Consider the following 21055-nt stretch of genomic DNA (forward strand, 5'->3'; position numbering starts at 1 on the left):
CGGACGGTAACGGAGGGCGATTTTGCTCCGCCGCGGCAGGCGGGGACCCCAGCCCGCGAGACCCGGGAGGCGGTGCAAGGTCTACGGGGAGGGGACCCCCGCTCACGGCCACAGATCTTTGGTGTTGCCGGTCCTGTATCATCAAACGTACCACTCTACCGCCATCCGAATCGGGCAAGGGTGACCTCCACTTCGATAGACCGGACCCTGCCCACGTCCCGCGGCCGATGTTATTCAACTGAAACCCGGATCGGTCAGTACTCGAGGCCCCTGGTTCCAGGCTGGGTTAGGCCGAAAAAGAAGACACGGTGTGGCTCCGTCATTCAAGCCAGCAAAAGTCTCGGAAAAGCACCATTGGGATCCGCAACTCCTCAGCCACACGGAGGTCCCGCGCAAAATCAACCGGGAGCTTACGCGGCCATCTTGGTTGCTATCGCAGCTCCTCCCCCCCCCACCCCCCCCCCCCCCGGGCATAGTTTTTGATTCCAAGGGGAAATGCGGACCCTGTACCTCAGTGGTGCGGTGTAAATTCTCAGGTTCGCTTGAGTATGTTTTTTACCTGGCCAGACGCATTGGGGAAAAACATGTGGTGCTCCTATAGGAGGTATACAAGAGTGTCTTCTCATTTTAATGTATGGCACAGACATATGGTGTTTATAGTAACCCCAAGTCACTCCACGAGGTACAAAATAGAGTCACGAGGAGACTCCTTGCTGCCCCACCCACCTGTTCTACTTTTATTATGCGCTAGGGGTGGAATATGCAGAAGACTCCATTAATCTACCCCCGCTGCTGCTGTGGTGCTTGATATAGACTAACCTGCGTGCCGCCTTCAACGAGGAAATAGTACTAGACTGCTTGTCATGTGATGGAGGGCTGAATATCCCTTGGATTCACTATGTGAAGTATGTATTATTTGATCTAGAGGAGTCAGTTTTTCCACCACCCTGTAACTGTGCAAGCAAGATGTAGCTCAGGTAAAATCCTTGTTTAAAACGAATATACCTTATCTTAGCAAATGAGTCCTCCAAAACCACTGTTATGGAGTATTAGCTCCGCACATCACTTTGGGTGTGGCAATGTGCCGGGGGGTGGGGCGCTAGACTCCTCATGGGATAAAATGTTACTTACACATTTCCGCCTAGGTTTTGTAAGATGGCTTCTGAGTTTTTCTCTGTGGCCTGTATGATGTGGCCTGTATGGTGACGTGCCCATGTGATGAAGTTTAACCTCAAAGTTTGCTACGTTTCACTTTTTTCCTGTACATTTTATCAGGATTTTGTCAAAATGTACTTACTCCCCATCATCAGGGAGTGGGGCATTCAAACTTCCCTTGCAGCCCTTGAGTGCCTTCAAACACTGGAGTCTCAAACGAACTGTGTCAATATCTGCTCCTTGTTAAGATGTGCTATCAAAAGGAGGAACTCAATGCTGTTATAATCTCTTTCTATTTCTCTTGCATTTGAGTAGCTTTTAAGTATAGAAAGCAATGTTGCGATGTAACTTATTCTGTAATAAATTGGCACTTGCACTTTGTCTGGCCATCCAGGCAGGCAACTATCAAGTGTGGTGACTCCTCTTTACACATGAATTTCTGCTAATACCCCAAAATCCTACCCATAAATTGTACCTTTTTTGCCTAGGAGTCCAGGATGTATGCACTTTAAAGTAATCAAGGCCATTGTTGAGTATTTACTTTGTGATGCACTTTTTTCTTGCTATGTTATGTTCTCTTTTCTTGTAATGGGATATATTTTTATCTGCTGCACTTTTATGGCCATGTTCGTGGTCGAGATAGATATTTTAAACGAACCATATAGGAGGAGGTGCTGTTTAGGGGTTAAGTTAAAGCTGCTGTCTCTGTTAGAACAACTACTTTTTGTATGCTACCTTGTTTATCGATGTTTTCCCTACCAGGTGGAGTCCTCAAAAAGGAATATGTTAGAGGTTGCGGACAGTACAGTGCAAAATGTAACAAGGTTCAAAGTATGACTGCTCCCTACATTGAAATCAGAGGAAATTCTACCTGCTGCAGCACCGACAACTGCCACCCTGACCAGCCCACAGGTGTGTATGAGTGTTATCACATCTTGTGTTTGTGTGTGTTTTTTTGAGCTTACGCCTCAGAACACAGGTTTGGTTCCCTTCTCTACCTCTGCTGTTCAGTGTAAATATTTGTGCTAGAAATTGGGTGATGGTTGACTAGGGTGTGATCCTTGGTCAAGTAGCAACCACAATTGTAGTTGGGGTAAGTCACAAGCAGACTTCACATTAATCTGTGCTCACCCGCTGGTAGCTTGGCACAGCAATGTGTATAAACTATCTGTGCAGTACTTCAAACAGCATAACTGTGACAACACCACACAAAAAGATCCCACAAATGGTTAGAAAAGTAGAGCAAAATGTAATAAATAATCAAGACCAAACCAATAAAAATCTAATCAATATAAACAGAGCTTTACATTTTTAAAGAATAAACTGTAATATAGTGCCTAAAAACAAAAAGGGCCAACCACAGCAATCTAGTCGGGCTATGACGGGTTAAGGTCAAACGTTCAGGCCGACCACTATGGAGCACGGGTCAAATACATTCCCAGATTATTCACACAGAAGTTTTAACTTCTCAAATTTTGTGCCCGGAGTCCTGTTCATGTTGGAGAGATTGCTGGGAGCAAGAGGTTCGGACAGTGGTTGGCGTGGAATGAAGGGCAGACCGGGCGTCTTAGATGGGAAGGCTAGAACTTTGCGTTTGTAGCTCTGCATGGGCTGTCTGCTGCTGTGCGTAGAGATGGGCTCGCGGCTGCTTGTGCTGGATTTCAGTGTGAGCGGAGTGCTTCTAATGTGAAGAGTCCCGTTTACGGTTGCGAGGAGCCCAAAAGTTTGATTTACGAGTCTGATGAGCCCCACCAATTGTCCAGTACATGAGGGGCACCACTTGGTGGGGGTGGGCGGGGGGGGTCCAGGAGTTGTTAGGGAGCCTTTTATGATACTGAGGCTCAGATCAGGAGGCCAACAGAGTAGTCCTGTGACTCTCTTTGGGGTCCTGGGTTCAAGATGAAGTTGCAGGTCCAGGTTTTCTTCCCCAGACAAGAGGACTGCAGGCAGCAGGTCAGCACAGCAGGACAGTAGTACTTTGAGAACAGCAGTCTGTTAGATTTGTAGTCCTTGTAGCAGCACAGCAGTTCTTCCCCCTGGCAGAGTATCCACAGGCCCATAAGTATACTGAAGAGCGTCAGTTTGACTTCTTTTTTGTAATACACAGTTGTGCCTTCTAAATGGGGAGAAGCTTCTAGAGGCAGAGGCATGCCTTTGAAGTGCACAGATACCCTTCCAACCTGGTGCAGACTGCCGACTAACTACAAAGAGTATGCAGCCCTCTTTTGTGGAGGCAGGACACAGCCCATTCAAATGTAAGTGGGGCTGTACCCAGCTCCTCCTTCATATCCTGTCAGGGATGGCCCAACCAGTCATACCTAAGCTCCCATTGTGTGTTGCTGTCTAGAGGGAATATCAAAGCTTAATTGTCACTCATACCCAGTCATGTGTCCCAGAGACATCCTGCAGGCACCAAATGGCTAAGGTGAGAAAATACCAACTTTCTAAAAGTGTCATTTTCAGAATTGTAATTTAACATCCAACTTCACCATAAGTTAAAATGTTAAATTGTGATTCCAGAGACACCAAACATGAACTAGTTATTTCTTTCCAACAGGAAACTAAACTTTTATCAAATGTGATAGGGCATCTGCATTGTTATCCTATTGGAGAGATAGGCCTTGCAGAACTGAAAAGCAAATGTAAGAGTTTTTCACTACCAGTACATGTAAATCTTAAATGTACATGTCCCTTTTTAAATACACTGTACTCTGCCCTCTGGGATGTCAAGGGCCTACTCTAGAGGTGACTTAGATAAATTAAAAAGGAAGGTTTCGGTCTGGCAAAGATGTATCTCGCCAGGTCGAAATGGCAGTTTAAACCACACACGCAGGCTCTGCAGTGGCAGGCTTAAGACATGTTTAAAGGGCTACTTAAATAGGTGACACAATCAGTGCTGCAGACCCACTAGTAGTTTTGTAATTTACAGGCCCTAAGGACATGTATTACTTCTTTACTAGGGACTTATAAGTAAATTAAACGTGACAATTGAGCATAAGCCAATTTTACCATGTTTTAAGAAGAGAGCACAAGCACTCTGTGCACTTTACCACTGCTTTCGAGTGCTAGAGGCCTAAAACCACTAAGGGAGCCTTTTAAACAGAATGGGGGTTGGGAGCACACTGCCTCACAGTCCCAGCACAGTTCGCCCCTTTGATTCTCCCAAGCTGACGAGCTTTGGAGATGCACCTGTGTGCCTGTGAGTGGTACTGTGACCTGAGAGGAACTTGGCAGCATTTCCTGCAACCCCAGATGATTTTTCTTTGCTCTCTAAAACTGCTGCTCTCTACTGATGAAGGGCTCAACCCAGAAACATGTGTCTAGAGATATACAGCAATGTCTTCACCAACTTTGGTGAAAAACTCCAGCTAATTTTGAAGTAAGTTTGAACTGTGTACTGCATTTACAAGGATGCAAAGGGGCGAACTGTGCTGGGACTGTGAGGCAGTGTGCTCCCAACCCCCATCCCATCATCCGCTACTCTAGCTTGAATCCAGTGGCAAAGTGAGCAAGGGACCCGCGTCTGGGCATACTCTGCCAACTTAGGGGGAACAAAGCAAACGCAAGGAGATGATGGACGGAGCGCTGAAACTTGTCAGATACTCACCCCCAGTCACAGATCTGGGTTGAATCCATCATCATTTTTTAGGTCACGTCGCCACCCCAGTTCAGACCCAGCTATATGAAAATCAGTCTTGACCCTGTGCTCATGGGAACAGTCCAGCCCGAACTGCCAAGCCAGGTCTTCCCTGGACCAGGAAACAAGTATCCTGGGATGAGTTTCGGGGTAACAACCCTCAGCAGCCAGGCTAGCTTGAATCCAGTGGCAAAGTGAGCAAAGGACCAACGTCTGGGCATACCCTGCCAACTTAGGGCGAACAAAGCAAAAACAAGGAGATGACGGACGGAGCGCTGAAACTTTCCAGACACTCACCCCAAGTCACAGATCTGGGTTGAATCCATCGTTGCTCTTTAGGTCACTTCTCCACCCCAGTTCAGATCCAGCCATATGCAAATCAGTCTTGACCATGTCCCTTATGGAACGTTTAACTCAGAACAGAAAAGCACTATTGAGAAGCTATGGCCATCAGCGTGACAGGCTTAATGCACAAGCTGTGCCTGTCAGCGTGGTGGTGCTGCCATCACCCCCATAGCACTTCAATGGATAAGAAGTGCTTGACCGGCTCAAAACATAAGCTGTGCCTGTCAGCGTGGCGGTGCTACACCTCTGCAGTAGCACAACAAAGAAGCCAAAAGCACAACCAGTATGCGCCTTTAACAGAGCTGTGCCTGTCAGCGTGAGAGGCCCCTTGAACTTTGACTAGGCGCAGCCTCACTAGAATCCGCCAACACCCCGCGAGATCTCTTTGTAAGGCCTCCAGGCCCGCACCGGTCCCACCATGGCCTTCTGCTTGACACAGCGGCAGAGAGCACGGCGGTGTCAGCAGGCGGAAAAGGGGTGAACAAAACCTCACACGATGGCAGTTGAGTAAGTGCCTTTCACTTGCAAATGCCCGCCGGTGAAAATAAACTCTGTCAAAACATAGCTGCCAAGGTTTCAGATTGCTTTGTGTGACATTTTCATAATGTCAGTGTAATTATGAGTGACATTTCAACCACTGAGAGACACTTTCTCGCAAGCAAAATCAATCAATGAAGACGAAGGAAACATAAATATCAGAAATTATACCTATTTGAGCAACGAGAAACTATAAAAAGATCTTTAAACGGCTGCAAGGACACTTCACTAACCTAGTGCCCTTATATCCTGATTGTATATACTGTTCAATCAGGTAAATAACAATATGGTCTCCACAACTCAATGCTGGACTTCCCTCAAGCCTACAAATAGCCTCCGTAGAGCCTCTGCCATGTTTCTGCCACCTTACCCTGTGTTTGGAACAGACTCTTTCCTTCCATCATTCAGATGTCTTCCCTCCACCACGCACCTCCCTTTACCTTATGAGACTCCCCTTATATTCGGTTCCCTTCCACCTCTTGGCAGACCTGGTAAGTATTTCAACAAGAACTCATTGCTACAAACATTTTCGAACAGGCTCTCATTAAACCAAATTCACATCTGGGCTCAGGCATGGTAACAATGTTCAGCTCCCAGAGAAAAATGATGCTTATTCCCTTAGCCTTCATATTTGAGTCTCTTAATGCTCAACAAAATAACAGTTTGCATTTCATTTCCTCTAACATTTCATTTTCACATCCTGAAAAAAATATATCCATCCTGGCTGTCTGCGGAGCACTGCCAGTGTCTGGGCAAAAAGAAGAGAAGCTCTGCCAGGCTGTGGGGGCATTGAGGGGAGAGGTAATGCCAGTATCAGAGCAGAACAAAAAGATGAGTGGAGAATGCTTGAATTGATCTCAACTACTGGCAATTACTGGGACCTTGTTCCAGTCCATCCTTGCTTCCCCACGCTACAAAGAGTCCAGCTAATTACATATCAGCCTTGGTGCTTTCCCAATGGAAACAGCCAGGCCTAGAACCCTACAGTTTGGAGCACACCTGAAAGTGACCTGGCCTGGCAGTGAGAAGAGCGGCTCTGTCATGGTCTCTTGGAGAGAGATAAACTATTCTGCCAGGGTGTGATCCCCAGAGAAAGAAGAGCTGTGGTGGATTCTGGGGCTCATAGAAGCACTTCCACAATGTGGGCGGTGAGAGGAAATGCTCTGCCAGGCTCTGGGGCGGCGGCCATAGAGGGAGATGTTATGTCTGTACCGCCGGATTTAAATAATCTCAGCCACAGGTAAATTACTCGGGCCGTATTCCAATCCATTTTATGCCCATTGTACTCCGAGTTCAGCCATGTGCTGGAATGGGAGGTCCCAACAACATGAGCAGTTGCACACGGTCTAATCCACCAGGGGCGTAACACAGGCCCCCGCAGCCCTCGCGTTGCGCGGGGGCCCCTGTGCTCTGGGGGGCCCTCACTCTTAGTGGAGCCAGCAGGCCTAAATGGTGCGCACGCTTCTTCCGTCCGGGGGGCCCCGTGCTCCGGGGGCCCCCTGATTCTTAGTGGAGCCTGCAAGCCTAAATGGTGCGCACGCGGCCTCCGTCCTCATTAATTAAATATTGCGAGCATGGCACGCCACCGTCTTCATTAATTAAGGTGTGCTGTGCACGCCCGGGCCCCGCACCGGCCTCTGCATTAATCATCGGTGCGCCGGCAGGGCCTCTGGGCTCTTTATTTCATTAAATGCGCAGTTGTCTCTGCGTCTGCGCAGCGCTCTCTTCAGTGTGAGGCATAGAGAGAGTGTCAGGCTGGTGACGTGACCAGTGTCATGCGCATTGCAATTAAGTGTGCACATGACCAGTGAGGCATCCGAAGACCCAGAGACAGTGAGAAGGATCGTCTTTCCCTGTGCGGCCGCCTGGCATTATTTAATGTTTTGCCGACTTGCAAGTATGACAGGCTTCCCCGGGCCACCGAAGGGGGCCACCTACGAGGGCGGCCACCCTTAGTGCCACAGGATGGCACAGACCCCAAAGAGCGGTCTAGTGTTCGGGACTCGGAGGGTCCCCAGTGATGTCACTTCCGGCGGGGAGGGGTCAGGGCCGAAGGTATATGGCCTGGGGTCGTGGGCCTGGTGCCCCCTTTGACCCCTGACCGGCCGCGGGGACGGACCCTCTCCTCCCTTGACTCTGATGAGCGGTGCTGCCCGGATGCTGTTTTAGACGTTTGCCCCCTTGGAGCTGTCTGTTCTGGCGGTGAGTGCCTTGTGCCCCCCCCCACCCCACCTCCGAGAGCATTGTGTTGGGCACGGCCATTGTTGTGGCTGCGGCCACTCTGTGGGGGGACACCGCCAGGCGTGCTGAGGACAGCGGCCCCTTCTCCTGGTTGTTCGATTTTGGGAGAAGGGGTAGGGTTGGATCGGAGGCTCCTTGCCGTCCGGTGCGGCTTCCTTGACTCTTGCAGGCAGGTTGTTGTTGGGGGGGAGAAAGCGCCGCGGGGCCCCCTCCCCAGCCTTTTCCTTCCAGGCAGCGGCATGGTGATGTGGGGTAGGTGGGGGGGAGGCACGCGTTGCTTGGCTTCTCTCAAAGAGACCTACATCGGCAATGCCGGTTCGAGGGCTCCGGGGACGGTTGGTGCAGTCCGCTATTGATTTTGCAGGGAGGGGGGCAGTGCGCACAGGCTGTTCAACACCCCCCCCCCATCGGACGGTTCATGGGCCCCGATGCGCAGGGTGACTTGTGGTTGCGTGGGGGAGAGGGCGGCGAGCGCCAAGTGGCTCCCCCGCCCCCCTTTGTGGCTAGTTCCGTTCGGAGGCTTTTGAGGGGATGGTTGGCTGCTCTGCAGCCATGCGGCCCCCGGCCGAGCCAGCCTTGGTGTAGGGGCACCTGACCGCATGCGGTGGCTGACCAACCACTGTGGGTAGGTACCAGCGTTTTGCGAGGGTTGATGCGTGCCTGGAGTGCGGGGTTCGGCCGGGGATTCATTCTGGTGGGGGTAGCCACTGTTTCTAGCCTGTGTGAGAAGGTGTTTAGTGTGCCCTGGGTGTGTTGGCGGGTGCGGGGCCGTACCAGTCACCTGTTTGATTGCGGACCTCTGTGGCATTGTGGCGGTGTCCTTTGTTTCCGCGGATCACGTTGTGCCTTTCCCGTGAGGCAGAGGTTTGTTGCTCTTCCCCCCCCATCGAAGCCTCATGAAATGTGGCTACTATGGCCAATTTGCTGCGTCTTGTGAGAGATCGCTGCTCCGCTCACTGTGATTACGGCAGGTCTGGGGGCGGGTGACAGACAGGAGATTACTGCAATTCCAGTATTTGGAAACTTCTGAGGGGGAAAGTGGTTCTGCCTTCTCCTCTGAGACGAATTAGCAGTCCTCTCGGGCTGAGGGGTCATACCCTCGTTGGAAGCGGCTCCCCCTCCTCATTTACCATTATGAATGTAGGATGTTGATTTATGGGCACGCAGTCCGGTCGTGGCCTTAGTCGCTTTATATTTGTGTGTTTTTCCCACATCATATGGTATTGAATTCCCTATAATTCATTTATGTCGAATTGAGAGAGTGGGTGACAGGCATATATGCGTTTTATTACACAATCTTTCCATATTGCATCCAAGCGCTTCACAACAGACACAGCTTGTTGCAGCTTGGCCAGCTGAAAAAGCAACAGGTGGTCGCTAAGGGTGACCTGCTGATGTGTCAGAAGTCTGGTAGAAGGCGAACATAGCGCCCGCGTGCCCGAGCACCCTCCCCACGGGGCCACGAGCATTGGACAAAATGGCGCCCCATGTATGAGGATACGCACCCCCCCTTTTCCCCTAAGTGCCACAAGTGGTTTTAATTGGTGCCCAATGTATTGGGAGCGCCCGAAAAGGACACCGTGCGTGTTGGAGGCAGCTGTTAGAAGACATTTTGCGGATATTACCGCTAGTTTGTAGTAGAGACTGCTACGCAGGGTTTTAATGGCGGTTTCTTTTCTCAGATGCGTGGGGGCAGAATAGTAGGTTTATGTTTTTCTCGCATGCCGATTCTGGAAGGAGAATGCCTTTTACGTTGTCGTAGATTTTTCATTTAACCCATTCAAGGTCCGCACGTAGCGCGCTCACCGCAACCGCCCGCTGGTTCCCTTGTTGGGCACGTTATCCTATACTATGTTTTGGCCCGCTGGTACTTCTCCGAGGGGCACGAATTTCTGTTCAGGTAGCGTGTTCACTGCGCCCCGCTATGTTTATCGATGGGTTTGGAACTCGCAGGCGGGGCGATTACCTCCTCTGCTCCCGGGGGCTGGGATTGGAGCGTCGCGGCAGGCCGGAGGCTTGGGTTTGAATTGTGGGGCTGGCATGGGCCCACTTTCTGGTTGGGATGGCCATTGTGAACAGCAATTATGGGGTCCATGGTTTGTTTCCTGCCAGGTGAGCGGGGCCCGGGAGGAGCGTAGCACGTCGTGCTCGATGCGAGTTCTTTTGCTCTCAGCAGCTTGTCCTGAATGCCGTGATCCCGCCATGGCAGCGTTGGGGCCTGCCTTGATATCAAGTGCGTGGGAGGTGCAGCGGGTACGGGGAGGCTCGTCTCTTCGGGTGCATTGTGTTTGGCGGTAGTTATGCCTGTTGTCCCTGTATTGGTCATCTCGACCCCCCCTTCCGGCCACACGTGTGTCATCTGTCCTGTTCCGGTACTGGGAGCTGCTCTATTCTCGGGGCCGGCATCTCGCAGCTAACAGCGGCGGTGGCATTCCAGCACTCTGGGGATGTCGTGGCTCGTGGGGGGGGGGGGCGGTTGAGTGAGCCAAGCTGGCTGCTCCGGCAATTTTGGTGGCAGAGCAGTAGTGACCCGCTTGTGTTCCTTGATGTGCACAATTTCTGTTGATGCAAGGGAACCGGGTTCGAGGCTTGCTTGACGCTCCGCATCCAGCTGCAGTTCAAAATTATGTACTCACGCTTATTTATGCCTTTATTAGCGCGGACTGTATCCGAAGGTGTCAGAGTGCTTCACAATGGGAACAGAACTGATACAGGAGAGCACGATTATGAACACATTACACAAGCAAACGCTAAGCTACAGGAAGCAAAGTGACATACGTGAGCAAACAATTCAAGAGGTAGCAAACAGTGCATTGCAGGTGGAAAAAGTGACGTGTGCAAATTTCAATTACGTACAATGTACAAGTAGAGGTAAATTAGTGCAATAAAGTGCAGACACTCAAACACAAGAACAATCGTTATGCAGTCAATGGTGGCACTTGTGCATGTACTGGAAGCAAAGACATTATAAGGATTAGCATACATTGTGTTACATGAGGAGAGTGACGTGTGCTTGTTACAATAGAGTACCTGACACAGGTAGCAGGATGATACTGCAATAATTGGCAGACTCTCCAACCACAAGAACACACTGGGAAGACACTTCCGTAGTCAAGGAGAATAGAATTTTTCCATATTAAGAGGGCATGAAGTAAATTTGGAGGTGTCTTTGAAGGAGGTGAACTTTGAGGTCAGTTTGAAGGCCTGGGAGGAGGAGGTGTTTCTGAGAAGAATTGTAAGGGGACGAGGTCAGAAGTGACTCTAAATCACACACTCCAAGTGCAATGGTCATTATCAGACTTAGCAAGTGAATATTGACTTAAGTTTTTAGACTCTACACTTCTGCATCAGGCGCTGGGGGTACGCAAGTATGTGCCCCACCCAACTCCTTACGATAATGTATTGTGGGCAAACTAGTTCTCGTAACTGACAAACAAGCTAGGCCTCAGTGGCGTGGGGGGCATTGATGGCCCTGTCTCATTGCAGAGAATCCATATTGCTATAAGGAGGGGGGGGCGGGATTCTAATGGATGTTTGATTTCCCAAATGCAGGAACCGCGCTGGAGAACCGCCCTACTCACATGGGGGTCCACCTGAAGTGTGCATAGTAGGTAGCCCCTCTGCAATAATTGGATGTTATCTCTTGTAAAAACAACTGATGCGGCTGGGCAATTTGTTGTTTTACTGGCCAGTAATTGGGGTGTTCTCTCTTTAGGCATTGGCAGAGTGTGGGCAAATCAGGCATTCCCTGTGACAAAAATGAAATGTGTTGTCTTTTAAACAACTGGTGTATCTGGGCATATCATGCATCCCATGTGCAATAAGGGAATGTGGGGTTCTGGGTCAGCACGCCCAGGAGTGGAGTGTAACCTGTTTTCTAATTTCAGGACAAGCGGATCATGTACACAGGCACCACTCTGAGTAGGACAGGTGGGAATGGAAGCAGGAATGGCCAGGGGTGCTCCGGGCTCAGAGCCTGAATGCTGTTCCTGGGTTAAGTGCTCTTGGTAGGCAAGGGACAACCTGGTTTCTGACTTCTTGTAGGGGAAAGTAGAAGCAGTGTTATGCGTGGCGGTTGTGCATTTACCATGCCCCCCTTACACATCAGCCCCAGTTGTGCTTAAGTACATTATGCAACTGTTGGCCGCAGCTCATAGGTGACAGGAGGGGTAACCACAAGGGTAGATGGGCAGAAGACTGGTATGGTTTTCATTGGTGGGTTGCCCAGGGGTCTTCTACAGAACTTATTTGAAGGTCAGTACTTGTGTCACACTATAGGGTTGCACACAGCGGGGGAGAGGGCCTGTCCAGGTGGGCAGGGGCAACGGTATTGTCAAGTGTGGACTTCCCTATGCGCGGTTACGGCCCACCAAGATCATGAGGGACAGTTGCCTTCGGACCAGGGCATCCTTTTAGCCTTAAGGGGGCCTGGTTCGCTTCTCTGGACACACTGCTGTGGGATACAAATGGGTCAGTTCTGTTGGGACGTATGTTCCATTGGGTAGAGCTCCTTAGAGGAAGGCGTGTGCAGCATGGACCTGGGGTAGCCAGCTCAGGCTTGCTCCTGGGTTTGGAAGTTGATGTGATGGGCCAAGGGGTGCTGAACCTTGTGTAAATGATGTAGTACAGCATCTAGTTTACCAGTTCGGTATGGGACCATCATTAGCAACAGCAGCTGCTTATGTGGATAGCAGTATAGCCTCTTTTAGTACGCCCAGGGTTGGGGCGGGCAAGGTCAGCAGCTCGGCAGCCGGAAACGGATTCGAGAATAATGATATCCGGGTCAGAGCAATGTGCACTCGGCAGTCAAGCAAACTAGTTTCAACAGAATCCTGATACACTGTCGGGATTAAATGCAAGGTTATGGGCTACACATAAATAGGCCTTTCTGTGTGCAGGGGGCGTGAGTGAGCCATTCCCAGGAGGGTGCGATTGGCCTTGATAGTGCTGAATTGGAGGGGATGGAGCACGAATAGGGACATCTCCAGAGCACAGTTTCCAGTGATACTTGAGAGGTTCAGGGACATTTCTGATCAGTTCACAGTCCTGTGGAGCGGCTTAACTGATATGGGATTTTGGTTGCTGGGCAGCACAGCTGTCCAGAGGAGGAAAGGACATGTCTTTGCTTGAGCTTAGGGAGGCCTCTGAAGAAACAGGCTGTAGGTCACTTGGTCTAGAGGGCCACTCACACCGCTTTTGAGGCTGCTCTCTTTTCAGCAACTTTTGCGCTGGCTTTCTGTGGTTCATTGAGAATGGGGAGCTAGTGGCGAGTTCCAAACAGGACACACCAGGAGTAGCCTTGAACAGACGGGTGCTGTTCTGTCGGGTGAGGTCCTGACTCTAAGGTTGAGGAGATCTAAAACGGACCAGGAAAGGGCAAGAAAAGTTATATTGTTAAACAGGTTGGAAGTGGCAAGTACTGCTCAGTGCGCCTAGTTGCGAGATCTCTGGTGCTGCGCCCCCCACCTGGCAAGGGGCCTCAGGAAGCATGCTGATGGGACCCTTTGACCAAATACCAAGTACAGCGCATAGTGGAGGTGTTTGGTATTCGCAGACAACAAGGTCCAGGGCAAGCGCTTTTGCAGCCACTCCTTTGGAATAGGGACAGCAACCACGGCTTTCCAGGCAGGCTTGCCAGTAAAACACATAAAACAAGCGGGGCGTTGAGTCAAGTTGCTACAATAATTACATACGTCCTTAAGAGGCAGGTTTAGGCACTGACCGCGATTTTTGATGTGCCGTTGTTGTGCGACCCGGAGTCGGTGTAATCATGTTTGCAGTGTTTGAAGAATTTGGTTGGTGTACATAATGAACGATGTGTAAAACACCTGCCTGGGGCGCAGGAGCCTGCTGCACATGATGAGGAGCACTTTGTGCGAATTGAGCAACTTGCTGGGGACCTGTGAGTTATGGTGGTCCGAAATTACCCCGGGGCTTTATTGGCGGGGCGCAAGGACAGGGGAGGCGATGGAGACCTCTCGCATGCGGGTCAACAGCGATATGTGCAAATTCACTGAGCAACGTGGAATTGGTTTCATTAGACAGGGGTTGCTACATGCAAAATGCACAGGGTGCTTTGACGAAGATGGTATACACCTATCAGAAGTGGGGATGGCCCTCTTCCTGCTAGATTTAGCGGAAGCACTGGTAGCAGCAGGGTAATTAAAAGATCACTAGAAGGTGGGGGGGCTCTTGGGCGGCGGCGGTCACACCCAGAACCATGGCGGAGTTACAGGGCGATCCAACGCTGGAAGGTACAGAGGGGTACCCTCTACAGGAGCACAGTAAGGGTGCGAGAGCCAATTCTCCCCAGGGAGATCCTCGGTGGGATCCTGGAGGAGTGACAGCGCCCCGTTAGTCCTTCGGGCAGTTGTGGACCTGAGAAACCGGGGGTTGCCTGCAACGCTCCTCCCCCCGAGGGGGAGGGGCGTGAGTAAGGGGTGGACTGGAGGTCTGCCGGGGGGTTGGTTAGACCTTCCCCCCCCAATATTGACAAAGCCCCCGCAGTTAACACCACAGGGGGGTTTATGGCTCATCAGGTGGGCAGGTCGCGAGGGGCGCCCTGACCCTGGATCGCCCGTAAGATAACCCAACGTGTTGGCATAATGTTTATGCAAATAAAGCTGCAACAACTTTCTCCAACAAAAACATTGTGTGGTGTCTGTTATTTGGGAAATTGTTGTGAGCGGTTTGGGGTATGGGCCGATATTGGCACTAATGGTGACGTAGGCCTAGGGGCCCTGTACAAGGGTGCAAATAAGTGAGGACGCAGAGGAGGGGGCATGAATTGTTGAGCTGTCTCTGCGTGGCGGGCGCAGTGTCATAGCTTGTCACTCAGCTGGCTGATTTCTTTGGCCTTGGTTGTTACCGCTGTGAACACCTAACTGCTGCCGAGAGTACTGGCCTGCAAAGGTACTGACTACATGATGAAGAGCCTATCTTATGAGGTATGTGTCTGGGTGTGCAGGCAGCTCCAGGTTTTGTGCAAAACGAAAGGCCAGTATACAGCAGAGTACACGTGAAGGTCAAAGGAGGGCCATGTAAGCCCTTCCCCTTCCCCAAAATGACATATGTGATCTAACTGTGGATAAGGCCTGGGGAGGGGGTGTCTGTGTGCCTAGACATGACAGGGGTATTTATTCAGTGAGTAAACTCCACCTCCAGCTCAAGTCATTTCCGACGGTTGTAGTTCCCAATCTGTCATCGTTGTGATGATGATGACCCTCTGAAAATAATACGCCTTGTACTTAAGTATGCAGTGGGAAACTGGTCGTTTTTTTATTAAAATGCGTGGCCGCATACCTCGCTCATGTGACAGCTCCTCGAACTGCAGCAGGTTAATAATTACCTGGCTTTTGTTTCTTTTATGTAGTCACTTTGGGATGGTTCAGATGGGAGCTCTCCGTACACTCCTATTTTTGATAGCTTATATGTGTACGACGCAAATATTCATGAATTACGAAACAGCAGTGAGATAATGAAATATAATACAAAAATACTCCCTTGAGAAATTAACCCTGTGTTTCAGAAGTGGTGGAGGCTTGCCAGAAAACCAGGGCTTCCGGAGTTATGCGGCAGGGAATGGCCGGACTATGCGGCAGGGAATGGCCGTACTATCCGGCAGGGTTGACCTAAATTATGTGGCCAGTAAAGGCAACTTATGCGGGGTAACGAGGAAAATGTTATGATAGTATTTCAGAATTATTTTGTCATTTCCACACTTGTTACCACTATCCGGGCATTAGTCTACCTCATTCGTTTCAGTTTTACATTCAAATATAGCAATAAGTAACATAAAAATGACTAATCAAGCTTTACAGAGAGCCTCCCAATCCGCAGATAACCAATAACCAACCAGATGAATGTGCAGAACATCCAAACAAAGGTTTGATTTGAATATATTTTTAGATGATTGTATCTCACTTGAATTGTCCACAGAACATTTTGGTGAATCTTGGAAGGAATCTATTTCTGCAGTTTGAAAGCTTCACCAGTAATGTCGTAGTGGTATGTAGCTCTTATGAATGATATTAACCAGCCCCAGGTCCAGTTTAACACATCTTGGGGACCGATGTGGTAGACCAACTCATTTCTTCCAGATGGACAACTCAGCAGCTTGAACTCTTTTGACATCTTTTGCATTCAGTATTTCACTCTCAGACAATAGCAAGCTGACCGCTTTCATCGTTAGTGATTCTTTTAATAGGTCTATCTTCTATTTGTGAAACAACTTCCTAAGTGTCCCAGGTCATGTGCCATTGAATTAGCACACATAATTCTGCAGTCAGCATCCAAAAACAGGTCACTCCCAACTAAACATAAGTAGTCCCTCTTTCCAAATCATCGGAGTTTGGTATTCTTAATATTTCTTTTTCTGGAACACCATGATATTAGTTTGGCTATGTTTATTCTTAAATGATTTTCTTTGCAATCAATGGAGAAAGTGTCCAGTAACCGCTGTAAGCCTATAGGTGTGAGATCCAAAATGACTGAGTAATCTTTTTTTTTTAAACTTTATTTTTGGGTTTTATTAACGATACAGCAAAGAAGTGCAATCACATGTACACATTTCAGCATATAATTAACAGTAGTCCATGTAGCCATATATCAGATAATGCAGTAGATGAATATCATCATCATCATTATAAGTCAATGAACATTGAAGCGTATCTCTGGGCCTCCTAACAGTCTTGTAACATCTTTAGCTATACACAATGACATCATGTATAGAAAAATAAACATTCCTCACATGTTCAGGGCAAGGCTAGGAAATTCAGATAAATACAATGTAGAAGGATGGAAGCGTGGAGATAACAAAGTAAACAGTACTTATCATTGCCCACAACGCAGCAACACCCCCCAGGCCACGCTAATGTGGCATCACACACTTTGGCATCACATTCCCATCTCACGCGACGTGTCACTTTTGGGCGCGTGTGGCGTCATATTGTGAAAGTACTTCCCGGGTATGGCTAATGTGGTGGCTCTGTGTCAGAGGTATCAGCTCTCTCTAGGAGGTAACAATGCAATGGGGCCCAAATATCAGCCGGCCTGGAGGAGACTGGTAACAGCTCCGAATATGTAATAATTTGGTCTTTACAATATGTAAGATCGCACAACCAGTCCTTGAATTTGGGGGTCCTGCCCCTGCCCCATTTGCACGCCACCCTCCTCTTAGCCACAAGGAAAGCTAAGGTGACAAATTTGCGATATATAGCCTGTACCTGTTCCACGTAACCCAAGAGAGCCAGAATGGGGGAGGGTTCTGTCTCAGTATTGATTATCTCAGATATCGCTGCGAACACCTGACGCCAGTAGGCCTGCACATCCTTACAGTCCCATGCTAGATGCAAGAAGTCAGCCCCTGGGGCACGACATCTGTCGCAGCTGTCATCAGCGCGCAGACCAAATCTGTGCATTCGTGCTGGTGTATAGTACAATCTATGTAGGAATTTGTAGTGTATGATTCTGAATCTACTGCTTGATGATACACGCTCTGTTTGTTGTAGGCAGAATTCCCATTGCTTATCTAGAAGTGTGACCCCCAATTCTTGCTCCCATTTTGCTTTAGACGCAAGCGGAGGTGTCAAGTGTATGAACAGTATTATAGATTGTCGACACTAGTTTTTTGGCAGTGTCATCTTGAAGAATGCGTTGTAGTGGCACGAAAGCTTGGGACTCGTGAGGAAAGGCCGGGGTAAGCGCTTTCAGTCCTTGGCGGAGTCTAATGTACAAGAAGGTGTCAAGGGGTGACGGCTGTTTCCCTTCATAGAAATGGTCTACAGTGCGAAACATCCCGGCATGGTACAAATCTCCCCATGTTGTGATGTTTATTCGTTCGAGCAGTTTGCAAAATAGTGTTTCCTGCAGCAATGGCATATCCAGGTGGTAGACGAGAGGAAGCAAAGGCGAGTATAGCATATCGAAATGTAGCAGATTTGCCAGCCGATCCCAAGCGTGGACCGTGCTCATTACTGTCGTGGGCGTTTTATCCCTACCTTCGGGAGGAGCATATAGTGCACCCTCTATTGGAATGGGGTGCATCAGCCAGTGCTCCGCTGCAACCTGTGGCATATATCGAGGCTGTTTCATCCAGAAATAGGCATAATGGGCTTGAGCCGCATAGTAGTATAATTCAAAATCTAGAATCCCAAAGCCACCCCTATTGTAGGGTCTAATGAGCATGTCCCATTTGAAGCGAGGCACTTTGCCACCCCACACCAGTCGAATAAGCTCCGACTGGGCACCGCTCCCAAGCCAACAGACCACGCATGCAACCTGGGCTTCATCCTGGACTCCTCCCTCTCGATGACCAGACAAGTCAACGCCGTTTCCTCATCATGCTTTCACACCCTTCGCATGCTCCGCAAGATCTTCTGATGGATCCCGACCGAAACCAGGAAAACGGTCACACAGGCACTCGTCACCAGCCGACTGGACTACGGAAATACCCTCTACGCCGGAACCACAGCCAAGCTACAGAGAAGACTCCAACGCATCCAGAACACCTCCACCCGACTCATCCTGGACATCCCCCGATGCTGCCACATCTCCGGCCACCTGAGGGACCTACACTGGCTCCCCGTCAACAAGAGGATCACGTTCAGGCTCCTCACCCACGCACACAAGTCCCTCCATGACCTGGGCCCCAAGTACCTCAATGACCGCCTGACCTTCTACACTCCCACCCGCCAGCTACGATCGACCAACCACGCCCTCGCCGCCGTTCCACGCATCCGAAGAGCCACCGCCGGAGGCAGATCCTTCTCCTACCTGGCGGCCAAAACAAACTCCCTCCCCATCCACCTTCGACTGACCCAGGATCATCTCGCCTTCAGGAGACAACTCAAGACCTGGCTGTTCGAGCAGTAGCGGACCCCTTCCCCCAAGCGCCTTGAGACCCCCCCGGGTGAGTAGCACGCTATACAAGTGTTATGATTTATTGATTGATTGATTGATTGACTTAAGTTGTTGGAAAAAAAACTACCGGGGTAACAGGGGATATTCAAGAACAAATAAAGTAGCTGCGGCAATATCGCCATTTTTATCAACGACACTCTGCCTGCCATAGACAGGAGCAGGGTGATCCATCTCGTGACATGATCGATAATACGGGAAATGGTCGTGCCATAGTTAGCTCGCAAGAGTTCGTCTCTGTCCTTTGCTATCCAGATTCCCAAGTATTTGAAATCCCCGTCACACCAAGTTATAGGGTAGTCAAGTGCAAAGTTCGTTGTGGACGTCGTGAGGGGGAAGATGCATGACTTGCCCAAGTTGATCTGGATGCCGGAGAGTCTACCAAAGCGGATAAACTCCCTAAGAATGGGGTTCAAATTCTGGCAGGGGTCACGCACATATAATGTGATATCATCTGCGTACAGTGATATCAGTATTTGTCGTTGGTTGCATCTCAACGCCTTGTCATTAGTAGCGTCAAGGAATACAGCCGCCATAGGTAAGTCTTCATGGACTGTATTAAGCACAGAAAAGAATGTGCGTAGGTTATGCGAAGTCGCTCTGCCAGGGACAAAGCCTGATTGATCAGGCAGAATCAGTGTAGGGAGTAAGAGATTGATGCGCGTGGCAATCAATTTATCAAGTATTTTGACGTCGCAATTCAGCAGGGATAGGGGCCTGTAGGAGTCACAATTGTTTGCAGGCTTCCCTGGCTTCAGTAGCGATGTAATGAGGCCAATACGCATTGATGGGGGGAGATGGCCGACCTCCAGCGCGTCCTCATAGACCTCACGCAACACCGGGGCCATGAAATCAATATAGGTTTTGTAGAACTCTATTGGAATCCCATCCACGCCCGTGGCTTTGCCTGATTGCATAGACATGATAGCATCACGTACTTCGTCCAGTTCGCGCTCAGGAATGCTCTCTGCGCGTCACTCAGCCAGCCTAGAGATATGTCTTCTAAATAGTCCTGTAGTTGAAGATGTTCCGTTCGAGTGGATGTGTAAAGCTTAGTGTAGTGTGTGACGAAGGCGTTAAGAATCTGTGCAGTGTCTCTATATATCATACCATCTGGTCCCTCAATTTCTAATACCACATTAGGTTGTTGTGTTAGTTTAATCATTGCAGCAAGGGCTTTCCCAGGTCTCTCGCCCTCACCATAATGGCGGGCTGCCCAGTGCTTACTTCTGAATTTGCATTCCCTATTAGCTTCGTCAGCGCATTCGGTCACTTTTCCCCGGATCTGAGATAGAGTTGTGGCGTCAGGGCTAACAGTCAGGGATCTTTCAAGGAGTTTAATCTCAGTCTCCAAGCTAGTTAGTATTGATATTATGCTTTTCAGTACCCCTGACCCTTTGGCGATGCAGATGCCCCTTAGGGTTACCTTAAATGCATCCCAGATAGTTTCCACGTCTTTGACGGAGTCTTTGTTGCGTTTAAAAAAGTCTAAGGCTTCGTCACGTAATTCTTCCTGAAATGCAGTATCAAGGAGCATTGTTGGTTGCAGGTGCCAGGTCATTCTCGGGGGGCCAAAATCTGAGTCACGTAGTGCAATTTTTACAGGTGCATGGTCCGAGTAGGTCCTAGGTAAGTGTTGCGCTGTGACAAGCGCAGGGCATAATTGTGTGGAAATAAAAACGTAATCGAGCCGTGCCCAGGACCACGCCTGCGCAGTGAAGTGCGTACCCTCGTGTGTGTCAGTATGAAGGTGTCTCCAGGCGTCTATCAAATTATGATCTTTAGTCATTGCAAGTAGCGTTGTCCTTGCTTTGGTGTAATGATGGGGAGCTTGATGTGATCTGTCAATGGGTGGATCTATTGTTAGGTTAAAATCCCCTCCCCAGAGTAAGTGTTGTGGTCCCGTGCCAATAACAGCTGCCCATAGGTCTGTGAAGTACTGGGTGTCATCCGTATTTGGGCCGTAACAGCACACCATAGTGACCGCTAAGTGTCCCAGTCTACCCCACATAATACAGTATCGCCCTTGGGTATCTAACTTGGTGCCTCCTAGGGTGAATGGTGTGCCTTTTTTTATAAGGATCGCTGTACCTCTAGCGTATGTGGAGTATGAGGAAAATGCTGTGTGAAGTGCCCATCTGCTGGCGAAAGTCTGAACAGCTAAGGGCCTGAAGTGTGTCTCCTGAAGGAAGGCAATGTGAATAGAGTGGCGATCCAGGTAAG

The 21055-nt window shown here is 49.5% G+C and overlaps 1 protein-coding gene across 1 annotated transcript in view; it reads left to right on the forward strand.

Annotated features, from left to right (window-relative positions):
• The window catches only part of LOC144770783 (phospholipase A2 inhibitor gamma subunit B-like), a 91094-nt gene that overhangs the window by 58522 nt on the left and 11517 nt on the right, over window positions 1-21055 (forward strand). The window contains exon 3 of the mRNA XM_078655537.1: window positions 1918-2067. Coding sequence (XP_078511663.1) covers window positions 1918-2067 — 150 coding nt within the window. The remainder of the gene's footprint in view (window positions 1-1917; window positions 2068-21055) is intronic.

This window comes from Lissotriton helveticus, chromosome 7 (genome assembly GCF_964261635.1).
Source record: "Lissotriton helveticus chromosome 7, aLisHel1.1, whole genome shotgun sequence".
Lineage (NCBI taxonomy): Eukaryota > Metazoa > Chordata > Amphibia > Caudata > Salamandridae > Lissotriton > Lissotriton helveticus.